We start from the raw sequence: 26,103 nt of genomic DNA on the forward strand, positions 1-26,103 counted from the left end.
GCCATTATATCACAACTAATGGGGCCATTTGTGCAGATTGCCCCCATCTTCTCCCTCCTGGAGAGAGCGCCCCGGCCACCCACCCTCTCTCCAGAGGGTGTGTTTCTGAGCGGCGTGGCGCGCCGACCTCTGCGCACGGCCCGCGCTGGTCCAGAGGGTGTGCCTCTGAGCGACGTGGCACGCCGACCTCTGCGCACGGCCCTCCCTGGGCCAGAGGGTGTGCCTCTGAGCGACGTGGCACGCCGACCTCTGCGCACGGCCCGCCCTGGTCCAGAGGGTGTGCCTCTGATGACGTGGCACGCCGACCTCTGCGCACGGCTCGCACTGGCTGAACTGGTCCTAGGCCCGGTGGTGGCTGGAAGTAATCTCAAGGGTAGGCCACCTAATCTGACACTGTTAGTCATCAAGTGGCTGACCTAATGTCACAGAGCTGGGATTCAAATTCATGATTTCTACTCCAAGGTCAGGCTCCCTGTTCCGAGCAAGTATGTACAGTTTAGATGCTGAGAACAGAATTGGGGATATATTTATGTTAAATAGAAAAAAAATAATGAAGTATTTACTTCCTAGCAGAGTACTGAACAATTAACAGTATAGTAACATATAATTTTGTTTGGTTAAAGAATAAAATAAGTGATTGAATAAATGTGTAATTTTGCATACCAGCCTTAGTATGTTGTTTCACTAACACTCTGTTTTCTTTCATTAATCAGAATCCTGATGTTGGCTTGAAGCTGGTATGGTATAGCCCCAGAGTTTTCATTGAAGGTGCGGACGCAGAGACATTGTCAGAGAGTGAGATGGTTACATTTATAAACTGGGGCAACATCAGCATTACTAAAATGCACAGGTAAGAACTTGTTTGTTTTCAAATAAATATGGAAGTAAAGTTTTATGTTTGTTTACGTCTTAAAAAATTATGTTAGTTCAGACCCTTTTTGTTGCTGACTGGTAAATTTGCCTAGACATGTAAGATATTGCAAATTCTGGACACAAATTAAAATTTTTTTCATATATGTTCCAGTTTGCTAATAGGTTGTCAGGGTATCTTTTACTTCTGATGTAAAATTACTCATCTAGGAATAAAAAAAATTTCTAATGCTTAAGAACCCTTTTTGTGGGTGGGCCACGGTGGCTCAGCAGGCAAGAATGCTCACCTGCCATGCCAGAGGACCCAGGTTCAATTCCCAGTGCCTGCCCATGTTAAAAAAAAAAAAAGCCCTTTTTATCATCCAATTCCATTATACAGTTGCCTGTTTGGGAGTGGTGGTTCTTTGGACAGGATTTGTATATATAATCTATTTTCTGTTGCTAAAATTTACTTTAAAATAATTTGTTTAATGATAAATTTGAACTTCCTAGATACTATAATATTCTTTACTTATTGATTTGATTTTTTAGATTACTTAAATGGAACATAATATGCTTAATAATTTATGTAAACTGAAATCTCAGTTGGTTATTGTATATAATTTCAATCTAATATATATAACATAATATTTTAGATTTTATAATGCTTAATGCAGGTGACAAATTGTAAATATGTAATGTTCTTCACAAGATGTATGTTGGTCTCATCTCCAGTGAATTATTAGTATCATGATAGCTTTATATTATATTTTATTCATATCTTCAGCACCTATCCATCCCCAATATGTCTGCCATATAATCGAAGCTAAAATAAATGTTTGGTTTTAAATTTTTCTGAGGAAAATTCTTTACCTATTACAACTACTGTTGAACAAAATAGTGCATTGTTGGCAGTTTATGGTTTACTTTCTTTAAATACTTTTCAATCTTGTATCTAGAAATGCAGCTGGAAAGATTATATCTCTGGATGCGAAACTGAATTTGGAGAACGAAGACTACGAGAAAACCACTGAGATCACCTGGCTGGCAGAGACCGCACATGCACTTCCCGTCCCGGCAGTTTGTGTCACGTACGAGCACTTGATCACAAAGCCGGTGCTGGGGAAGGACGAGGACTTTAAGCCACGCGTCAGCAGGAGCAGCAAGGTGACCTTCTGAACGGGACTGCCTCGTCCAGCTCGTTTACTTTAGGAGTTTAAAAATTAATCTTACACATCTGAATATGCATCGGTGCCTAGATAAAACATGCACAAAAACATTCATTTTTTAAAAAATCTTGTATCCATTTTAGAAAATCTAGAAAATATGGATTCAAATGGGAAACTGTGTCTTTTAGCAGAGAGAATGGAGTAAAATGATTCCAGGGTTTAGGAGAAAAGAATTCCTAGCCCAGGCAGGAATTCAAGTTGATTTGAGGGACGCTGATGATGAATTCAGTTCAGGAAGTGTTATATTTAGGCTTCACAGGGATATGTTTGTAGAAATTTCTAGATGTTAAAAATGTGAAACTGAAGTTTAGAGGTTGGCTAGACGTGATAATTGAGGCTATAAGAACAAATAGAGAATGAATACTTAATTTATGCCTAGGCTAAGCTAACTAAGATATCCACTTTTGGTGGTTCTATGTGTATTGTTGTATTAGTTAGGGTTCTCTAGAGAAACCGAATCAACAGGGAACACTCACAAATATAAAATTTATAAAAGTGTCTCACATGACTGTGGGAATGCAGAGTCGAAAATCCACAAGGCAGGCTGTGAAGCCGACGATTCCGATGGAGGGTCTGGAGGAACTCCACAGGAGAGGCTCACCAGCCTAAACAGGAAGAGCCTGTCTCTTCTGAATCCTCCTTAAAAGGCTTCCAGTGATTAGGTTAAGCATCACTCATTGCAGAAGACACTACCCTAGGCTGTTACAAATGGAATCAGCTGTGGATGCAGCTGACATGATCATGATTTAATTCTATGAAATGCCCTCAGTTCATAGGGGACCAGCACTAGCCCAACCAGACAAACAAGTACCACCACTTGGCCAAGTTGACACATGAACCTGACCATGACAATTGTTTTCTTAAATAAAAAAAAAATTTGAAAAAAAATGAACAAAGAACATTATTGACAGTCAGTAATATAAAGATAAAAAGAGAAGTCCTGAAAATATACTCAAATATTAACTTTTAAAAATACAATAAACACAGTTGAAATGTTTTAGCCTTCACCTTTTTGTTGTGTGTGTTTAAATAGTAAATAATTTAATGTATCTGTTTAAAATGGGACTATGTTAGCTACTGGAACAACTGCTTACAATTTAGAATTTTAGTGCTCTGATTTTGAAACAGTATATTTTGGTCTTAAATCATCTTTACAGCCTGAAGAACTAATGCTTGGAGATCCCTGCCTTAAGGATTTGAAAAAAGCAGATATTATACAACTCCAGAGAAGAAGATTTTTTATATGTGATCAACCTTATGAACCTGTTAGGTAAATGAATATAACTAAGCATCTATATGAAAATGCTTTAAGTTCTTATAGTAATATTTTTAAACTTGAACTTTCACTAAATACTGATATCTGACAATTCTCTATTCCTATATATAATATTTCAGACTTTTATAATTTTCTTTAACAAATGATACCTTTGAGCCAATATTATACATTGACTATTAAATTATTTCTAAAACTAAAGCATCTTATAATTAATTTTCACATAATCTAAATATAAGGGAAACTTTTTAATGTATCAACATATTTGGGTAAAAAGTGTTACCTCTGTTTTCTTTGTAGTGTATTTTCATTAGATTTATTGTAAAATATAAAAACTACTCAGGTATATTTAAAAGGAAACTATCATGTTTGTGGTCTTACTTTTAATGATGGAGCAATAGGATTATCATAGGGAGAATTTTAAGTATGTTCTCTTTTGTCCATATTCCTTTTGATTTTCTTTTTGTCTCTAGTGTTTTTTCATTGTGTCTTTCTGATTCCCTGGTTAGACCTTTCTTCTGAGCTCCAGACCTGTGAATCTAGTTGCCTTTCAGACATTCCTGATTAGTTGTATTTCAAGTAATTCAAATTCAGTATATTCAGAATTCTGGTATACCTAGGTATCATCTCTGATCCATTTTCCTTCATGCCATATTTCCATCAGTAAACCCTATTGTTTGTTCTCTGTGCCTGGTTTTCTCCTATGAATCCGTTGCACTGTCTTATTTCAGGCCTTCGGCATTTCTTCCTTGATTTCTGAGATGGTTTCTTTTCTTTATTTTTTTATTAATTTAAAAAAAAACAACAACAAACGAACAAAAACATTCTTAACATACGATCATTCTGTTCTACATATATAATCAGTAATTCACAATATCATCACATCGTTGCATATTCGTCATCATGATCATTTCCTAGAACATTTGTATCAATTCAGAAAAAGAAATAAAAAGACAACAGAAAAAGAAAGAAAATGAAAGCAGAAAAAAATGATTATGCATATCATAACCCCCACCCGTCCCCCCATCGATCACCAGCACCTCAAACTAAATTTATTTTAACATTTTTTTCCCTATTATCCATTTTTATTCCACATGTTCTACTCGTCTGTTGACAACATAGATAAAAGGAGCATCAGACACAAGGTTTTCACAATCACACAGTCACATTGTGAAAGCTATATCATTATACAATCATCTTCAAGAAACATGGCTACTGGAACACAGCTCTACATTTTCAGGCAGTTCCCTCCAGCCTTTCCATTACAACTTGAATAATAAGGTGATTTCTACTTAATGTGTAAGAATAACCTCCAGGATAACCTTTCAACTCTGTTTGGAATCTCTCAGCCATTGACACTTTGTCTCCTTTTACACAAGATGGTTCTCTCTATCCCTTGATGCTGAGTCTCAGCTCATGCTAGTATTTCTGTCCCATGTTGCCAGGAAGGTCCACACCCCTGGGAGTCATGTCCCATGTAGACAGAGAGGGTGGTGAGTTTGCTTGTTGTGTTGGCTGGAGAGAGATGCTACATCTGAGCAACAAAAGAGGCTCTCTTGGGGGTGATTCTTAGGCCTAAATTTTAAGTAGGCTTGACCTATCCTTTGTGGGGTTAAGTTTCATATGAACAAATGCCAAGACTGAGGGCTCAACCTGTAGCTTTAGTTGTCCACACTGCTTGTGAGAATATCAAGAATTCAATTTGGGGATGTTGAATTTCTCCCCTGCTCCCACCACTCCCCGAAGGGGACCCTGAAAATACTTTTCCACTCACTGATCAAATCACTCTGAGATTCATCAGGGCATCACTCTGGACAAACCAACAAAATCTGAGGCAGTTTCTTAATAGTCATCCTGTCTCCAATTTTTTCCTTTTCTAATCCATTTTTCATTCATCACCAGCCGAAAAATTTTAAAATACCAAGTTTATCAAATTCTTCCTTGCTTGAAAAGTTTTGTTAACTTCAGGGTTAAACCTAAACTTCTTAGTTTGATGTGCAAGCTTATATATATATATATATATATTTTTTTTAATTGTAAACCCTAATAAACAAACATTACAAACATCCTTGACATACAAACATTCCATACATGGTGTACAATCAGTGGCCCACAATATCATCACATAGCTGTGTGTTCATCACTATGGTCTTTTTTTTTAACATTTGCATCTCCCCAGCAAAAAAAAAATCTCATGCAGAATATTGTTCAGGGAAAAAAAAAACTTAAGTTTAGTAGAACACTACTTTCAGATTTTTAAAAAGGTATCAAATTTTACTGGCTTCTGGTGATATTGTTTTACCTAACACAGCAAAAACCATTTTAATGTATGAATTACTTTAATATTAATATCAAGGCCATGTCAAAGGTTTGAATCATTTCTAGGATTATTCAACTCACATCAGACTGGATTGATTTTAATGTCAAGTCTGTCAAACAGATGTTTTTGGTTTAAATTCTCTATGAGTGAAATTGTCAAAGGTTTGAATCATTTCTAGGATTATTCAACTCACATCAGACTGGATTGATTTTAATGTCAAGTCTGTCAAACAGATGTTTTTGGTTTAAATTCTCTATGAGTGAAATAGATTAAGTTGCTACAACAAAGAGATCACAGAAGCTCAGGAGTTGAGAGAAAAGTTGCTGTTTTGTTTTTTTTATGGACCAGCATAAGGTGAGTGTTTCAGGTCAATGGGTGGTCCTGCTTCCACATGGTTATTCAGGAACTCAGGTCATTTCCACCTTATGGCCTCTGCCATCCCTGAAAACCAGTTGTCATTTACATGATCAAAACTAGATCACATGTTACAGCTGCCTGGCAAGTGAGGAGAACATGCAGGATGCAAGCCCACTACCTTTTATTATTATTATTATTATTTTTATTGTAAACTTTACGAAGCAAATGTGCAAACATTCTTGACATGCAAACATTCTATGCATGGTGTACAATCAGTGGCTCACAATATCATCACACAGTTGTATATTCATCACCATGATCATTTTTTTAAATACTTGGCATCTCTTCAGCAAAAGAAATAAAAAAGAAAAAACTCATATTACCATACCCCTTACCTCTCCCTCTCACTGCCCACTAGTATTTCAATCTACTCAATTTATTTTAACCTTTGTTCGCCCTAATTTTATTTTTTTATCCATAGATTTTACTCAACTGTCAATACCGTAGATAAAAAAAGCATCAGACACAAGGTTTTCACAATCACAGAGTCACATTGCGAAAGCTGTATCATTATATAATCATATATATGATTTCAGTTTCAGGCACTTTCCTGTAGCCACTCTAATACTACACCATAAACTAAAAAGAGAATGTCTATATAATGCATAAGAATAACCTCCAAGATAGACTCGTGATGCTGTTTGAAATCTCTCAGCCACTGACTCTTTATTTTGTCTCATTTCTCTCTTCCCCCTTTTGGTCAAGAAAGTTTTCTCAATCCCTTGATGCTGAGTCTCAGCTCATCCCAGGATTTCTGTCCCACATTGCCGGGGAGATTTACACCCCTAGGAGTCATGTCCCATGTAGATGGGGAGGGCAGTGAGTTCTCTTGCCATGTTGGCTGAGAGACAGAGTCACATGTTACTTCCTCCAGATAGTCTCCTTGTGTCCTTCCAGGATGGATAGGTACCCCACTGAAATGTTCCCATGGCAGCCGGCACTTTCCTCTGTTGGAATATTTATCTCACTCTATTGAACGGTTTTGTTCTTGTTTCTACCACTAAAATTTAAGCTCATCAGGGCCAGATGCTTTTTTCTTACTCATCTTTAGTATCCCAGTGCCTTTAGTCAAAGGAGATGATGCATGTAATGGACAGAGCACAGTGCCTGGTCATTTTTAAGCCCTTGTTAAGTATGCAGTGGTGTTTGTACCACCAAGTAGAGTAATGCTCAGAACAGTAGGTTCTCAAGATATTACTGAACCTTTAAGAACTCAAAATGTTACTGAACCCGTAACAGAAAGAAGGGACAAGCCACAGAGTGGCAATATTTGCAAAACTGTATCTTATAAAAGACTTGTATCCAGAAAATACAAAGGAACTCTTAAAGTGCAATAAGGAAACAAGCAGCCCCATTAGAAAATGGGCCAGAGATCTGGACACTTCACCAAAGATAAGCAGATATCAAGTAAGCATATGAAAAAATGTTCACCTTCATATATCATTAGGGAACTACAAATTTAAAACAACAATAGATACCCCACCACCTATTAGAGTAGCTAAAATCTAAAATGCTGGCAATGCCGAATATTGTGAGAATGTGGAGCCACAGCTGGTGGGAATGCAAAATGGAACCTCCACTCCACGACAATTTGAGTTTCTTACAAAGCCAAACATAGGCTGTCAATATGATGCACCGGTCGCTCTCCTAGATATTTAGCCAAAGGAGTTGAAAACTATGTCTACACAAAAACCTGCACACAAATGGTTATAATAGTTTTAATCATAATTGCCAGAAATTGGAAGCAACTACAGTGTCTTCCAAGAGGTACATGGATAAACAAACTATGGTACATCCACAGTTTGATAGCTAAAGGGAATGAGGTTTATAACAGGGTGACAAAAAATTCTGAAATTAGATAATAGTAATATTTGCACTGCCTTGTATATGAAAAACCACTGAATTATACACTTTTTAAAGGATGATTTTTTTGGTGTGAGTTATATTAATAAAGCTATTATAAAAATATTGAAGAAATGTATAGGATCCTGTTGTCTACTGAATTTTCTCTCTTTTTAAATCTTTCCTTCTCAAAAATTTACAGAAATCTTTTATGTATGCATGGTCTCAGGGGTAGTGGATTATGCTAATTACCAATTAGAATTGAGAAATTCTTATAAAATAAGTGTTTTGCTTAAATTCCTGTGCTTATGAGCAGCTTAGGTGTGATATCTCTGATAGTGTTATGGAATGAATGTATTTTGTATATGGAGAAACATGCCATTTTTAGGGTCCAGAGGGTGGAATGTGCTGGTTTGGAAAGGTTTATAATGACTTAAGTGTTTTTTCATTATTTTTAATCTCAGTCTTCAAAAATTAGACAATTATTTTAATTGTCCCATAATGCCCAAGCTCTTACTTTTGTTTTTCAATACAGCATTTTAATTCTAGTCTGTTTTGTCTGTCAAAATTTGAACTGGAATCTCATGAATATATCATTTTCAGTACTTTGTAGATGATAAACAGCTTTCATATTTACTTATCTATATAACATGTCGTATCTTCACTAACTTTCAATCTGAACGAGGGAAATATTGGGAATATGACTCACAGATTTTTCAGTAGGGCAGTTATAAGTTTATGGTTACTGCTTCTTAAGGTTCAAGTGAGATTCAGTTAAAATTTCAAAGCCGGAGTTAAAAGCTTACAAAAAAAAAAAGCGTTGCTCTGTACTTATGCATAAATTAATGGTATGTTGTAGATTAAAGTATTCGTTGTTCATGTTCAAATGGTGGTCAAAATGTCAAACTTTGGTTTGAGGGGCTCCAGTTGGCATGGAATATTTGCAATTCATTCCCATATATCATTTGGCTTAAATGTATACTGTATATACCCCAGAGGAGTGGAAGCTTTTGATTAGAATTAGAGCTCAAGGGAAGTTAGATTATCAAAGATTTTTTTTTAATTTTGGGTTTTATTTTATAAGAAATACTTGCATCTAAGCTAAAAACTGCCCATTATGGGTAATATTAATTAGATATTATTCTCAGCTATTAATTCCACCAAAAAAGATTAAAAGAAAAAACTCTCTTAAAAAATTATTTAGAATTATTTTTAAATCAGTCTGCTAGGACCTCTTTACATAGAAATAAAATATAGAACTGAAAGTCACCTATTTTTAAAGATACCTTAAACTAAAGAATGAATTCTAGAAACATCTAAGGAAAGGTTTTTGTTTGTTGCCTGATTTTTTTTCCCCAAAAGATGAGCTGCTATTGTAGACTGTCAATATATTGGTTTATTTTACAGTTAAAAAAAAAAGTGATACCATTGGCATCTACTAATGCCATTTCTGGTGGCCAACAGAGTAGATGTAGTTATGTTCTGGCTTTAGCTTGTTCCTATCTATGAAAGTTCATAAATTGAAGGTTTGTAATTAGAACACTGTCAGGTTTTTTTAAGCATTTTTTTATTGAGAATTATAACATATACAGAAAAGTGATAAATTTCAAAGTGCCAGTTTAATAGTAGAGCAAATTTCTAAGTATAAAATGAGTTACCATTCCACAATTTCAGTTATTTCCTTCTGGCTACACAAAAACGTATACATGAAAAATAAGTAAAACTGTACAGAGTCTTAGATAGAAACCTGGGTTTCTTTAGGATTTCCAGGAATACTGTTGATTGGAGATTGGCATACCACATGTAATCATCGGCTGAAGCTTGCATAAGAGTAACCTCCAGAAACACCTCTCAACTCTATTTCAAATCTCTTAGTCGCTGAAACCTTATTTTCTTACATTTCTTTTTCCCTGTTTGGTCAAGAAAGCGTACTCTATCCCATGATGCCTGGGCCAGGCTCATCTCTAAGACTCATGTCCCACATTGCCAGGGAGACTGACATCCCTGAGAGTCATGGCCCTTGTAAGGGGAGGGCTAGTGAGTTTATTGCAGAGTTTGGCTTAGAAAGAGAGGCCATATCTGAGCAATAAAAGAGGATTTCTGGGGGATGACTCTTAAATGTGTTTATAAATAGGCTTAGCTTCACCATTACAAAAATAAGTTTCAGAAAGGCCAGCCTCATGGTTGAGGGCTTGGCTTATTGAGAATTCCCAGTCCTTGAGAGAGTATCAGGAATTTCCCAGGTGGTGAAGTTTAATAGTTTTTTATTTTTTCTCCAGTCCCTCAAAGGACTTTGTAAATACTTTTTTATTATCTGCCCAAAGTACTCTGGACTACATCATAGTATTACATTAAGCTATACAGCATCACCAGGTCTCATTCCCTATTCTGGGCTCCTACTTAGATTGTTTAAGTAAACTGTTGTTAAATGAACTGGCCAGACAACACTGTCAGTTTTTATTCATTTATTGTTTTTAAACTACTCTAAAGAGCCTCTGGTTTAAATAGGAACAGAATAGAGTATATGTTTATACTTTGAAAAGCATTAACTCAGTGCCATTTAATTAACCTAGGAATTCAATTTTAATTGCTATTCAGATAACTTTGTTCATAAAAACTTTTTTGTCCCTTCATTCTGTTTTTTAGCCCATATAGTTGCAAAGAAGCCCCTCGCATTTTGATATACATTCCTGATGGGCATACAAAAGAAATGCCAACATCTGGGTCAAAGGAAAAGACCAAAACAGAAACAACAAAAAATGAGGTAAATATAGACTTGTATAAATATGTCTTTAATAATTGATGTTTTTATCTTAGGGTTTAGAGTATATTTCTTTTCAAATGCTTATCTTTCCTGATGTCATGACTGAAGAAGTCGGAATTCTTAGCTTTGAGGGGCTTTTTCTTCTTGCCCTTTCATATAAGATACTAAAATACCTTGCAAAAACCATTTTTTTAAAAAATATGAAGTTTATTGTTATTATGTCAAAAAGAAAAAAATGAAAGAAGGGTTTCAGGAAACTTTTTGAAAATTTTTTCTCCAATAGAGCTGCAGTAGATTTTTTAAAATAGCTAATCTACTTTGTTTTAGAAGCAATGTATAGAGCTGAGAGTATGTGGAAGACTTAGCTTCTCATTTTATAAATTAGAAATAAGCCTTACCTGACATCACAAAACCTGTTATCGACAGAGGTAGGGCAGAGAACTGGTTTTCTGGCTCCCTGTCTACTTGGTTATCAGACTCCACCACCTCTTGGAGAGGAACTCCTGACAGTCATTGAAATTTGGAAAACAGAAAAAAGGAAAGGATAGGAGCTGCTATGTTGTGGGTGAGAGGAAATTGTTGTCGTGGCCTTTTTTTAACTTTTTTTTTTGTTATGAAATAGAACAAAAATACCAAAACAGTAAATTTCCAAGTACATTTTAACTAAGTAGTTATAAAACAGATTTTAAAGTTTGATATGGATTACAGTTCCATGATTTTTCATTTTTTCTTCTAGCTGCTCTAAGACATCGGAGGAAAAAACCATCAATATAATGATTCAGCACTCATTTGTTAAATCCTATCTTCTCTTTTAGACTTCTCTTTTTTGTGATAATGTATATACAAAAAAGCAATACATTCCAAAGTAAATAACAATGATTAGTTGTAGGGCAGATTTCAGACTTTGGTATGGGTTATAATTCCACAATTTAGGCTTTTACTTCTAGCTATGCTAAGGTACTAGAGGCTGAAAGAAATAGCAATATAATGATTCAGCACTCATACTCATTTGTTAAGCCCTATCTTCTCTGTATATCTCCACCATCACCTTTGATCTTTCTCCGACACTTTAGGGGCATTTGGGCTATATCCATTCTAACTTTTTCATGTTGGAAGGGGTGTTGATAATATGGGATAGGGAGTAGAACTAGTTGATGTTTTGGAGAGGCTGGCCCCTCTACATTTCAGGAGTTGTCTGGACCAGGAACTCATCTGGAGCTTCTAGGTTTTGAAGAGTTACCCTAGTGCATGGAAGTTTTGTAAAATTTTATGTAATGCCCTAGGTACTCCGTAGGATTGGCAGGAATGGTTTGGGTTTGGGTTTGGCAAGCTATGATAAGTTGTGATAAGTGGTACTAGCTAACTGAAGCTTGCATAAGAATGACTTCCAGAATGTCTCTGGAATCTATGTAAACTTTCTCAGCCACTGATAGCTTATTTGTTACACTTTCAACAATTTTGGCATTGTTGATCTCATGACACCAAGGCCAGGCTCAACCCTGGGTGTCATCTCCCATGCCACCAGGGAGACTTTAACCCCTGGATATCATGTCCTACGTGAGGGGGAGGGCAATGGTTTCACTTGCAAGGTTGGGCTGAGAGAGAGAGGCCACATCTGAACAACAAAAGTAATCCTCAGGATGTGACCCTTAGCCATACCTATAATAGGCTAAGCTTCTCCACTATATCCGTAAGCTTCATAAGAGATCAAAGACGTGGTCTATTGATTTGGGTGTCCCTAATGTTTGACACAGTGTCAGGGGTTTGCCTGGTATGTAGTTGCCTTTTATTTATTTATTTATATTTATCTTTTAAACATAACATACGAACATGAACATTCTTACCGTACGATCACTCCATTCTTGATATATAATCAATGACTCACAATATCATCACATAGCTGTGTATTCATCATCATATCACATCTTAGCACATTTGCCTCAATTCAGAAGAAGAAATGAAAAGAAAAAAATTTATACATACCATACCGCTTACCCTTTCCTTTCATCAATCATTAGCATTTCAATCTACTAAATTTATGCCTTTTTTTTTAAGGGCAAGTAGGTAGAAAATATATTGAGTACCACACAGAGAAGCGTGCAGGCATTTTCACAGGAGAATAGATGCAAGAGGTCCCCAACATTGGGACCATCTGCTTTATTGCTGTGCTTTACTTACTTTCCTCCCCCTTCCTTGTTCAGGGTCCTTCTTCCTACCCTCCCTTCCCTCCAGGGCATTGTGGATGGTAGGTAGTACATTTCTGGAGGTCAGTTGGTTTTGCCCTTATCCACAGGTGATTCACTTAGGTGGGGGCCATTTGGCTTCAGATGAGGAGGCAGCTGCTGGGTGGCCCAGGCAGGGTGTCTGGGCTGGACACGGGCCCTCCTGTCCTTAACTGTCTTTGTTCAGGGCTCCTTCACTGTTTTTTCTCTCTTCTCTCTCCCCCTATTCTAATCTGCCTCAAATCCCCCCTTAGAGTGTTCTGTCCCCTTAAACTTAAGGAGTGCTGAGGGACAAGAGTCTGTCTTCTGTAGCTGCCTCTGGTTTTTCAGAGGTGTAGACCCTGCACTGTATGCCATGCAAAAAAAGATGATTTATATCTTAGAATTATAAAAATAATTGTGACCTTCTGGGTCCCTGAAAGGGTCTCACAGATCCTCTGGAGTCTGCAGACCACCCCTTGAGAACTGCTAGTGTATAGATTGGATTCAGCATGAAATGAGAACTTGAACTGCTGTTCCCACACTGGGCCCCAGTTCCCACCTGTGCTGTTCATCTTTCACATATCTTGTAAAGCAGGACTTATACAGAAAAAATCGAGTTGGGGCAAACACTAAAAACCTGTGCATTTCAAGTGGTTAGTCAGGTGGTGGCTGGGCAGCCGTCCTCTGAAGGCTCAGCTGGGCCGGACAGCCAGGTTGGCTTGCTCTCAGGAGTTGCGGTTGATGCTGATTGTTGACTCACAGTTCAGAACTGTCAACTGGAACATGCATACATGTCCTTTCCAGCATGATAGTCTCAGGATAGTCAGACTTATGTGATAGCACAAGGCTCCAAAAGTGACTGTTCAGTAGACAAGATGGCACTGCCTTGTATTGTGTGCCTTAGCCTTGGGAGCCTTACGTAGTGTCACTTCCACTCTAATCTGTTGGTTGAAGCAGTCACAAACTTGCCTGGACTCCAGGGGAAGAGACAAAGACCGCCCCCCCCCCCCCCCCGCCCTGAATGTCTTGATGGGAGGAGGAGTGTTAGGAAATTTGCAGATATTCTTTGAAATCTGCACAAATTCCAATAGAAATTCAGGTAAAGCTGACTGGCATTTGTATTCAGCATCCCAGTTAGCAGTCTTTTACAGACTTAAACTTTAAGGTTAATGTTTGCTCCTTTGATATGTAGGTCTTTGAGGGTATTTACCTCCAATGAAGACTGGTAGTATCAAAATTAAAGTCTGACCCAGGGTAAACCCGGTTTTATCAGTCTTTTCTGTTTTAAAGCACAAGAGGATGTATCTTTGACAGCTCTTCATGTGCACCTGCAGCTTCCTCAGATAGATTAATGTTACAGAAGCATAACATTCTTAGAGTACCACTGCACTAAAGGACGGCGCTTATGCGGGATTTTCAGCTTTCTTTTTTAAGATTGTCACGTATTTCAAAAACTTTCTCTTTAATCGTGTACCTTGTTTGACATGAAACATTAACATGGGAAAAATCACATAACAAATGGAATGATTTTTCAGTGTTACCTTGACATTGTTCACCTGTTTACCGGCCATGAATGAGTCAATTTATGTAACAAAATATGTGTAGCAGGGCAGAAAGTTTATATATTTTGTAACAGGTACAGAATGGCTTCATTTATTGTATTCAGCCCTTATTATATATTTATAAATGCACATACTATATATTTATAAATATTAGCACTTATGGTTATATGTATAACCTCACCAACAATTTATTGTGAATTATAAGTGATTTAAGGAATTTGAGGAGGAAATTTTGAGTGTACGTGTTTTTTGACTTACATGCTGACTTCAGAACCTAATCCTCATGTAAAATGCAATAATTCTGTTTTAGTTTAAGTTTCCTCTGGGTTATCAGCTTAAGAAGTTGTGTTAGTGTCCCAGAGCTGCTATAACAGGCAGAATGGTTTAAAAACAGGATTTTATTGGTTCACAGTTCAGAAGGTAGAAGTCTGAAATCACGGTGTCGTCAGGGTCATGCCGCCTCTGAAATCTGTGGCGGAGAATCCTTCCTTGCCTTTTCTAGCTTCTGGTGTTTGCCAGCAACCCCTGGCATTCCAGTTTCTGCCTTCTATGTTTTCATGTGGCCATCTCCTCTCTGTGTCTGTGTCTCATCTCTTATGGACACCCCCCAGTCATACTGGGTTAGGGTCCACCCTAACTCATTAGGACCTTATCTTACTTGATTACGTCAGCAGAGATGATTTCCAGAGAAGGTCACATTTGGTTCTGGGATTTATGGCTTCAACATCTCCTTTGTGGGGACACAGTTTAACCTATAACAAGTCTCCTTAAAATACTGAGTCTGGATCAGGGCATAGTTCTGGCACACAGAGGAGGCATTTTGGAATTTAATAAACATGATTCCATGAGTATGAATAAGATTATTCTGAAAAATTAAGTGGCAGGCCATTAAGAAAATGTCATGAGGAAGGTGTAACATGAGCTGGGTTTTAAAGTGGAGTGTTTCAGTAAGCAGAGGGGGCGAAGCATTCTGGGCAGAGAGAATAGCATGAAGGAAAGCATGACGTTGAGAATAAAAATAGTATGCTGGTTCACTATCAAGATCATTTTAATGAACATATCTAGAAAATCGATTGCATTTTCACAAACATAAATGTACAATTTTATATAAATGGAATTGTTCTACAATGATGAATTACACTTTACTTATATCAAAACATATCATAGTACTCTTATTAACTATGTATTTCATCTTTTAAAAATTATTAGTAGTATGATACCTAACACTTATTGGTATTTACTCTTTCTCAGACTTTGTAGCTGTCAGCCTTTCACAGATTTATTACCTTTTATAATACTATCAACATGATGGGCTAAATACTGTTACTATCCTCCTTATACAGTAAAGAGACAGGCTTAGGTAACTAACCCAACTAGCAAGCTAGAAAGTGGTGGAATAGTGATTTATTTTCAGATCAAATGGGTGTATCATAATTTATTTAACTTGCCCCTGCTGATATTTAGATTATTTTCAGTTGCTTCTTTTGATAAAGGTGCTCCAGTGATATCATGTGTCTCTACTTTTGTTTTCTTCTCGGGTAAATTTTTGCTCTGGTAAATTTTTACAAATGTGAAATTATTCATTTAAACTTTTTAAGGAATTGAAATTTAAAATTTTTGGTTTTGACATGAAACATAAAAAAAATCAGTGCGCTCAAAGTTTGTGGGAAGGCATTTAACATGAATTCATTAATTTGCCTTTGGTTTTCTGCCTAGACTGCTCCTTTGAAGGAAAGGTCAGCACCTTCTCTGAATGATACTTGTGCTGCAGCTGAGGAGTCACTGGTCCTGTATAGCAGAGTGGCTGCTCAAGGGGATGTCGTTCGTGAGTTAAAAGCCAAGAAGGCAGCAAAGGAAGAGATAGATGCGGCTGTAAAACAGCTTTTGGCTTTGAAAGCTGAGTACAAGGAAAAAACTGGCCAAGAATATAAACCTGGAAATTCTCTTGTTTCAGTAGTACAGACTATCCCCTTGAGATCTCCAAGTGTTCTGGAAAGTAAATCTCTTTATGATGAAATTGCTGCGCAGGGGGAAGTAGTTTGCAAACTGAAAGCTGAAAAAGCCCCCAAGGTGAGTATGATGGAATGAGTCAAAACAACATCATAAATCAAGAATATTTTAAATAGTCCTGAAGTGTGAGAAGCCATTTAGGGGTGAACAGAGTTTGTGGGAATGTAGTCCAGGTACACTTATAGCTCTCAAGCTTTAGTATATATCAGAATTACTGCAGGCCTTACTGAGACAGAAACTCATCCCCTTAATTTCTGTTTCACAAAGTCTGTGAATATACATTTCTAACAAGTTTTCCAGGAGAAGTTGATGGGTTGTTAAGAGGTTTTTGACCAGTGATTGCATTATTTAGTTTTATATCTCAGACACCTTACAGAGGATACCAAATTTTGTCTCATATATAAATTTTATTCTTATTTCAGTGATGTCTTTAGGCAAAACATTTGGCCAAGTAGATTGGTATGGAATGAAATTATTTGCTATAAGCAAGAAGAAGAGGCAAAGGGAAGGGTATCTGTAGTAGAGAAGGTCTTGTTTAATTATAAAGATGTATAGTCCTGCTCAAACAGCAGTACAGTTCTAAAATGTGATCAAATAATGCTCTAACTGCCTATAAATATAGTTCAGTCCCCAAAGTGCTGCCAAAAATGTTAGAATCTGGACTTTGGTATAAATACAGAGAAGTATGATACACCACTAGGCTTATGTGGCTGGAGGGGCTTTCAAAAATATCCTAAGGGAGCCTGTTGTCTCATTAGTATCCTGGAGTTGGGTTGGAGAATGACTGAATAACTTGAGGTTGAAAGCTCTGTACCTTACTTCCAAGTTGCTCACATCTGACCAGCAGTCTGCCACCTGAAATATTTTCATTGATTCTGCGAGGAGAAAAAATGCTTTTGGGAGATCTTGGGTTTTTCTCCAGGATTTAATTTTTTTGTCTGTATCTTTATAGTGTCTGTTGAGGTCCTGCACAGAGCCGTAGTCACCTAAAACAGCTTTGCTTCAAGCAGTCAGAGGAGGCTAGATGTGTGGGTTTAGAATAATAATCCTTGATGTCTCCTACCCTATGGTAATGTCAGGAAGTGTTTTACACACTGCGTACCTCCTGGACACCAACTATGGACCCCTTTATAGATGTAATTTGGAGGAAACATCTTTTATTCTCTGATTTCTTACTCTGAATAGACTGTGTTGAGATTCAGTACCAGTTCTACACTTGGATTAATAGTCACTTCATCTCCCGTCCCATTAGGTTAGTCGATTTTACTGCGTTTTCATGAAAAAGCACTGTTAGTGGTTATAAAGAAAATCAGCCTTTGGATAAAAAGTATAGATTTCTTTGGCACTTGGGCAGGTATTGTAGTAGGTGCTTTTTGATAATGATAAATGTGGTACTGAAATGACTGACTTCAATTTAGTTTATCCTACATTTAATGAAATCCTATCTACCTTAATTGTTTTTCTAAATATTCTTTATAATTTTTCTCTAAACACTAACAGTAGTTAATAGAACTCTCTTCCCTTCTAGAGAAACAATCCAACTACTGGGAGTAGAACTGGTATTTATAGTACATCTAGCACTGTGTGCTATACCCTTTTCTATTTTCTCGTTTAATCCTCACAACAAACATGTCCAAAGATGTTCAGATGAGATTCCTTTTTTATTTGTTTATTTTAATGACCAAAGAGTAAATTGTGGATATGAAAGTAACTTTCTAAGGTTTTACAAAGCTTGGATTCAAACCTTGACTGATTTCCAACTCTACAAATCTAGATTTTCTGTTATTTCCCAGTAGAGGTGCCAGCAATGGGCATTGTATTGTCACCACCAAGGAGTTATGGTTTTACTAGGGTTGTTTTTTTTTTTTTTTAGTTTTCTTATTAAGCTGGTCAGTGATAGTTTTATATTAATGATTTGTCTAAGCCTCTTAACTATTCAATTTCCTATACCAGTAGACATTTTAATATAACATGTAAGTCATTGTGATTTTAAATATTAATTTTTAAAAAGTTTTAAAGTTGTAGTTTCAAAGAAGGGAATTTTGAATTTGATTTGAAATCTAAATGAGTACAGTGTTTTAAATATGAAATCATAGTATTGCTTAAAATAGAAGTCAGAAAATGGTGAACAGAGGACTTGATGGAATGATGTGCCACTTTAGAAACGCTTTTCAGAAAAACTTGTCAAACCTGCCCTGGAGGAAAGAGTTTTTAGGTCTTATTAGTTAATAATAATTCATTGATTTAATACATGACAACATAACCAAATGATCATTATATGAAAGAAAAATAATAGTTTTCAGTTGTCAAGTCTTGTCACTACCATGTGGAAGGGGTGCTTGCTGATCACCTTTTACTTCTGCAGTTATGGTATTTTAATTCATGGCACTTTGTAATTGTGCTGCCCAGTAATTTATCTTCAATATTTTGCTCACGTTTACTCTTTGATTTTTTTTCACCAATGTTTTTGTTTTTAAACCCAAATAATGGAATATCAGGAAAAGAAACATCAGTCTACTGCTTTTCCCCTTGACCTCCACCCCCTTCACCCTGAATCCTAAACAACCTCGGGAATCTCGGACCAAAAAATAAAGGTTACAGGGGGAGAAAGTAAGGAGGAACAGACCCATCTTTCCCTTCCTGATTTTTGAGATTCTTTTTGGAGACTTCTGTGTAATGGATTCTTGCTGTCTGTATTTGGTATTTAATGCAAACTTGCTTTTATAAAAGCATATATGGGTCAGTCCTATGGCGAACAGATTGTAAGACAGGATACTTCGTGTGACTGTTACATCATCACAGAGACCTTCTAGGAAAAGCTGAGGAATTTGTATTAATGGTTTGTGTCAGAGAAAAGTAGTAAGTAAATTGAGACTTGACGAGATGAACCAGGTGGCCTGGTTGATAAGCAGCAGAGGAGGTGCCCCAACCCAGGTGGGTTTGACTCCAGATCTGGGCTCTGCATTGTGCTATGTTGGCTTCTGAGATCATGTTCGGTAATTGGGCTGCTTCTTACAGCATTATATATCTAAGCTAAAAGCAGATTTCTAATCAGCTGGCTTGAAAAAAATTGTCTTACTTTATAAATCTGCAAATCTTCAGTTCACTAAATCTGCTGGCAGAATTCTTTTATGTGATGCAAACAGCAGCCTCCCCTCTCCCCCACTTAGAAGGATTCCCTGTTCTGATTACCACTCACACACACACACACCCCTCATGCCCAACAAATGAGGATCTCTGCTTTGGCATGACATAGTTACAGACACACACACACACACACACACACACACATACACACACCCACACACACACACCCCTCATGCCCAACAAATGAGGATCTCTGCTTTGGCATGACATAGTTACAGACACACACACACACACACACACACACACACACACACACCCCTCGTGCCCAACAAATGAGGATCTCTGCTTTGGCATGACATAGTTACAGATGTGTGTATAGTTCTCTGAGGTGTACTGGTAAGGAACAAAGGTGTGAGGCCTTTATTAGAGTTGAAAAAATAAGTAAGGTTTCTAAAAAGTGTGTGAAAAAAGTTTTTTTTCACTGAGAATTGAAATGCCAGGTCATTTTGGCAGGTTCTGTTCCTATCATCCTAAATTCATCCGGGTCTGAGTTTTCTCTGCTCCTCATGGGAAAATGTTTCCCTCTAGTGGCTGCTACAGAAGTAGTCCTATATGTAAGCAAGTGAGTTCTCATCCATTTTCTCTCCCTTTTTCCCTCCCAGTTTTCAATCATATGGTTAGAATCACTTTTTAAAAAAATTTTTTTATTGATAAATCTTAACACAAAAACATTCCATACATAGTGGGTTAGGATGACTTTTATTTGCTTCACATCCTCATCGTATTTTTTGTTTGTTTTTTTTGGGGTGGTGGTGCATTGTCTGGGAATCAAATCCGATCTCCCTCATGGAAGGCGAGCATCCTACCACTGAAGCATCTGCAAATCTTTATCTTAAACTTTACTCTGAAGTCTTTTGTATATGCAATTTCCTTTCTCATTCATCTATATCAACAATTATTTATTGAAAACTTTTCATGTTTGATCAGCATGTCAGATGAGTTTATAACAGTCTTTATTTTTTAAAAGCTCTTTAAGCTTCTGCTTTTGTTTAATATTATGCCAAGTAGTATACCACCCAGAAAACTAGAACATTGAGATTCCTTTTTAACTCATCCTTCAGTTGTGCACTGTGCATTATAATGAAGAATTCTTTTGAATAACAGTTTACATGGCATATTAGGTCAGTGTCTCGTATCTTCTGTAATGCTAACCAGGCTGTGGTGGTCACGAGCACAGGCTCTAGAGTAAACCCTAGCTACAAATCTTAACTCGACCACTTACTGTGTACTTTGGGCGAGGTGTTTAATCTTTCTAAACTTTATTTCCTCTATAAAATGGGGATAAGAAGTTCTAAAAGTTAAATAAGATAATCCATGTAAAGCACCTAGTTGTCTGGCACAGAGTAAATATGCCATAAAATAATAGTGATTATTTTTTGTATTGATATTTCTAATTCTCTCAAGATTCTTTAGGGTATCTTCTGAATCATCACAGAAGACTGTATAGTGATTAATTTTATTTTTTTTTGAAAAATAGCAAACTGAATAGGTTACTTAGTTATCTGGAATATTCTGTTTCTCAGTTGAAGTAGGGAGGGAGGTATATGTATATATAATTTTCATTATATTTTGAGAATCTCATTCAATATTGAAGTGCTTTGCCCATCTTAATTTTTTCAAATTATAATCTTGTCAGACAAGAAAATTTCCATATGTATGCCATCTGCTTCATAGTAAGTATATAGCTGCTTATATTGTAAAATGGAACTTCTTTCAAATAAGACTCTCTTTATAAAAATGCTTGTAGAAAGATTTCTCAACTTTTTTCCCATTTCATTCCTTTAGTTAAGTTTTTTTTTCCCTCCTATGAGACTTTGGCTCCTTTTTGTGCAATTAACTGTCCTCTTTAAGATCAGGTAGATTCTGTTGAGGAGACTTTTTTTAAAGAAGTTGTTGGTTTACAGAAAAAGCATGCATGAAATACAGAGTTCCCATATACTGCCTGTAATTCTCTTGGGAAACAGAACTGACAGGATATATATAATGTAAATATCATGAGATGTTTTTAGTGGGAATTTGCTCATCCAGCTGTGGGTATGGTTAAGTCCATATTCCGTAAGGCAGACTAAAATTTTTGATAAATTCCCCAAGAGAAGCCAGCAGGCTGAAGTAGAGATGGATATTTTCCCTTTTCTTCTGGATTCTGTTGATATTCAACTTCTGGCTGCTCCCTCTAGCTTTCTCTTTGTCTGTCTAGATTTCTTTCTCTTATAAAGGACACCAGTAACAGGGTTAAGAACCATCCTCATGGAAGTGGCCACACCTTAACTGAAATAACTTCATCGAAAGGTCCTACTCACGATGGAGTCATGCCCACAGAAATGGTTTCTGGGGTACTTACAGCCCCAAGACACTCTGTCACCCTATTATTAACACCTTGCATTGGTATGGTACATTTGTTGCAGTTGATGAAAGAACATTTTTATAATTATGCATTTCACTATAGTCCATGGTTTACTTTAGGATTCACTGTGTTGTACAGGCCTGTGGGTTTTTTTTTTTTAATTTCTATTCTAGTAACATATATAACCTAAAATTTCCCCCTTTTAACCACATTCAAATTTATATATTTCAGTGCTGTAAAAACACTTGTAATTCAAAGAGAATAGAAACAAGATCAGGAGTAAAAATAGGCAATCTATCCTCATGTTCTCTATTTTCTCCTCTTATTTTTACTCTCTGTGGTGCATGGTGTCTGACAGAGTCAAAAGGCAGCAAAACATTCTATCATGAAGTAGCTGGATAATGAAATGTGATTTACTGTCTCATAAGTAAAAATTCTTCAAAGGTGTATTAAATACTTTCCTGCGTTCCTCTGACCCCCATTTTAATATTCTTCCTCGCTTGTTATCGGAGGCCTTGTTACAATGCAGCCATAAAAACTGAAGAGGATATTAGAGTCACTTTTTCTTATAATTGATGCCTTGAGGTTCCTAGTTCAGTATTGGCCTGTTCTGACTCCACTGTTTACAGATCCAGGGCTCAGTCTCTGACAATTTGCTCACATTTTTTCTTAGTTATTTACTTGGTTGTACATGTAGATGGAAAGTGATAGTGCTGTATGTGTATTTTATTTTTATGGTTTATATATAGGAAGGTGTCTGTGATTTATATTTTAATTTTTCTTTGACTTTAATCTGTTATTTTAGGCTGATGAAACTTGTTCTAGTTTGCTAGCTGCCGGCATGCAAGACACCAGAGATGGATTGTCTTTTAATAAAAGGGGATTTATTTTGTTGGTTCTTCAGAGGAAAGGCAGCTAACTTTCCACTGAGGTTCTTTCTTACGTGGAAGGCACAGGATGGTCTCTGGTGGTCTTCTCTCCAGGCCCTTGGGTTCCAACAACTTTCCCCGGGGTGACTTCTTTCTGCACCTCCAAAGGCCTGGGCTGAGCTGCGAGTGCTGAGATGAGGAATGCCGAGCTGCTAGGCTGTTCTACGTTGCACTCTCTCATTTAAGCACCAGCCAGTTAAGTCAAACTTCACTCACAGCAGCAGACACGCCTCCTAGCCACAGCAGCAGACACGCCTCCTAGCCAACTGCAGATGTAATTAGCAACAGATGAGGTTCACGTACCATTGGCTTGTGTCCGCAGCAACAAGACTAGGTATGCTCACCTGGCCAAGTTGACAACTGTATCTAACTAACACAAACCTCTTTATAAAAATACTTTGGGGGCGATTAAAGGTTTTTAAATGAGATTGAAATTTTCAGAAATAAGATATTAAATATTGAACTATTTCTTTTTTCTTTTATCTCAAGCTAAAGTGAACGAAGCTGTAGAATGCTTACTCTCCCTGAAGGCTCAGTATAAAGAAAAAACTGGAAAGGAGTATATTCCTGGTCAGTCTTCATTATCTCAAACTTCAGATTCAGGTCTAACAAGAAGCACTGAGCCTGGTGGTCCAGAAACAGCAGAAGCTAAAGTACTTTTTGAGAAAGTAGCTTCTCAAGGAGAAGTAGTTCGAAAACTGAAAGTTGAGAAAGCCTCGAAGGTTAGTGTGATGTTTTATGTGTGTGATTTTCTTTATTCCGCATCACAAGCTATTTTCTCTGCATAGAACACTCTGCCCCACCAAATGGCTGATTTCTACTCCTAGCTCAGTTTTCAGTTCTCTTGTTTGACCTTTTAGAGGAACCATTCTCGATCCTTCCTTCCCACAACTGGGTTTGACTAGACATTCCCAAAGGACACTACCCTTCCCTGACATAATACTTAAAACACACCATATTGTAATTGTTAAATTATCTGTTCCCCTCTCATCTGTAAAATCCCTATAAATAGGGGCCTAGACCCTAGCACAGTGCCTGGCACATGGTACGTGGGCCCTGAAGGTGGTGTTGTTGCTTGAATCATTCTCTAAGTCTCTGTTAATCTCAAATGGCAGGTTTTGTTTGAACTCTGGGATAGTTTGTGTCAATTTTATTAAGTTTCTAAGATAAGGAATTTTTTGTGCAGATTCATATGGGTGGAAAAAATAAGTTGTCATAGGTTTTGAAATTTAACCAGTAACTCGGGCACTTGATTACTGTCTTCTTTATACAGTTGATTGTTGTTGTCTCCCGTCATTATGTTCTATAAAGACCCTTTGGGTCAAGCAGGCTTTCTCCTTCCCTTGATGCTGGGTACGGGCTGGTACAGTGAGTTCTGTCCCATGTTTCCAGGGAGATTTGCAGCCCTGGGGCAGGTCCTACATGGCGGAAGGGGAGCAGTGAGTTCACCTGCTGAGTTGGCCGAGAGAGGGGAGGCCCCTGTGAGCAACAAACGACCATGACTGGCAGGATGGAGTGGAGAGGCTGGAGGGAACTGCCTGAAAATGTAGAGCTGTGTTCCAGTAGTCATGTTTCTTGAGGATGATTGTATAATGATATAGCTTTACAATGTGACTGTGTGATTGTGAAAACCTTGTGTCTGATGCTCCCTTTATCTACCATGTCAACAGAGGAGTAGAACATAAAAATAAAAATAAATAATAGGGGGAACGAATGTTAAAATAAATATAGCTTGAAATGCTAGTGATAAATGAAAGTGAGGGGTAAGCAGTATGGTATGTATAATCTTTTTATTTCTTTTCTCTGTTATCGTTTTGTTTCTTTTTCTGTTGCCTTTTTATTTCTTTTTCTGAATTGATGCAAATGTTCTAAGAAATGATGAATATGCAACTATGTGATGATATTGAGAACTAGTGATTAATATGTAGAACGGAATGATATGTTAAAGTTTTTGTTTGTTTGTTCTTAATTTTTTTAATTAATAAATATATAAATTTAAAAAAAAAAGAAGAAGGGAGAGCCTCACTTTGTTCTACCTCAGCTGGGAAGGTGTGTTAGGCACCCACTCTGAGTATCTGTGGGTGACTGAAAAAAGACTGCAAGTATTGATTTTGGACTTACAAATAAGTTTTAGCAAGTAGGCAAATTTGCAAATACAGAATCTGAATAAAGAGGATCAACTGTAATTGTAAAATAGTCTACTTATGCAATCAATGGCTTTTAACTAGATTACCGTAGAATACAAGTTTTATACCAGTGCTGTCCAATAGAACTTCCAGCAATGATGGAAATGTTCAGTAACATTTCCATTTCTTGTGGACAATGCACTGTCCAGTACAGTAGTCACTAGTCACATGGGACTGTTAAAGTACTTGAAATGTGGCTATTGTGACTGAGGAACTGAATTTTAAAATTTTATTTCATTTTAATTTATTTATATATAAATAGCCACATTGCCTAGTGGTTACTGTCTGCAGTTACAGACTGCACTGTCATCTAGTCACTGTTTTGCACATTTCTGTCTGTTTATAATATTCTTATTTATTTTCAGTGGATAGGATGTTAAACATTCCCCCACCCCCACCTCACACTCTTCACCTTTAATTATGTTTGGAGATCTGCTTATAAAGTTCTGGACATTGTATTTTTATAAGTGTGCTTAGATGGTGATTTGAATTAAATACTATCTTTCTTTTTCTTCTTTTGTTGAAGGATCAAATAGATACAGCTGTACAAGAGCTCCTTCAGCTGAAGGCACAGTACAAGTCACTGACTGGAATAGAGTATAAACCTGTCTCTGCCACTGGGGCTGAGGACAAAGATAAGAAAAAGAAAGAAAAAGAAAATAAATATGAAAAGCAAAATAAGCCTCAGCAACAAAATGATGGCCAAAGAAAAGAATCTTCTATAAACCAAGGCAGTGGGTTGCCACCAGGTGGAGCAGGAGAAGGACAGGGGCCTAAGAGACAGACCGGGTAATAAAATGTGGAGACTTAACTTGAAGTGAAGCAGCAAGTTTTGTATGAGTGCAACTCTGAATTGTTTGTTAAGAAACATTCTTTGGTCAGTTTAGCTATCACATTAAATCAGGAAATACTAAAACTTCGTTAATTTTGAATTTATTTAATTTTCTAAATAGGTAAAATATTCATTTGATTGGTTTAACAATTTCACAATATAAAAAGTTCAGTGAAATTTATCTCTTACCCTTGT

General features: G+C 36.9%; 1 protein-coding gene across 4 annotated transcripts; it reads left to right on the forward strand.

Moving 5' to 3' along the window:
- Positions 1-248: 248 nt before the first annotated feature.
- On the forward strand, positions 249-25,986 carry LOC143681116 (bifunctional glutamate/proline--tRNA ligase-like). 4 transcript variants are annotated; one of them, XM_077157888.1, is made up of 8 exons: positions 276-462; positions 714-850; positions 1,809-2,016; positions 3,236-3,348; positions 10,577-10,694; positions 16,177-16,530; positions 23,380-23,612; positions 25,603-25,986. In XM_077157888.1, exons 2-7 carry the CDS (start codon positions 801-803, stop codon positions 23,386-23,388), a joined length of 852 nt encoding a protein of 283 aa, XP_077014003.1. In that variant the 5' UTR covers positions 276-462; positions 714-800; the 3' UTR covers positions 23,389-23,612; positions 25,603-25,986. The 4 variants fall into 4 exon arrangements, with proteins under 4 accessions (XP_077014002.1, XP_077014001.1, XP_077014000.1 ...); XM_077157887.1 differs by lacking the exons at positions 23,380-23,612; positions 25,603-25,986 and adding an exon at positions 20,071-20,154 and having other exon boundaries at positions 249-373; XM_077157886.1 differs by lacking the exons at positions 23,380-23,612; positions 25,603-25,986 and adding an exon at positions 20,071-20,154 and having other exon boundaries at positions 274-485.
- The last annotated feature ends 117 nt before the right edge of the window (positions 25,987-26,103 follow it).

The sequence above is a fragment of the Tamandua tetradactyla genome, chromosome 4 (assembly GCF_023851605.1).
Source record: "Tamandua tetradactyla isolate mTamTet1 chromosome 4, mTamTet1.pri, whole genome shotgun sequence".
NCBI classification, from domain to species: domain Eukaryota; kingdom Metazoa; phylum Chordata; class Mammalia; order Pilosa; family Myrmecophagidae; genus Tamandua; species Tamandua tetradactyla.

Coding starts and splice junctions, on each gene's coding strand:
- LOC143681116 (XM_077157887.1), top strand. CDS start 801: ATGGTTACATTTATAAACTGGGGCAACATCAGCATTACTAAAATGCAC. Junction 851..1,808: donor AGCATTACTAAAATGCACAG/GTAAGAACTTGT, acceptor TCTTGTATCTAG/AAATGCAGCTGGAAAGATTA. Junction 10,695..16,176: donor CAGAAACAACAAAAAATGAG/GTAAATATAGAC, acceptor TTTTCTGCCTAG/ACTGCTCCTTTGAAGGAAAG.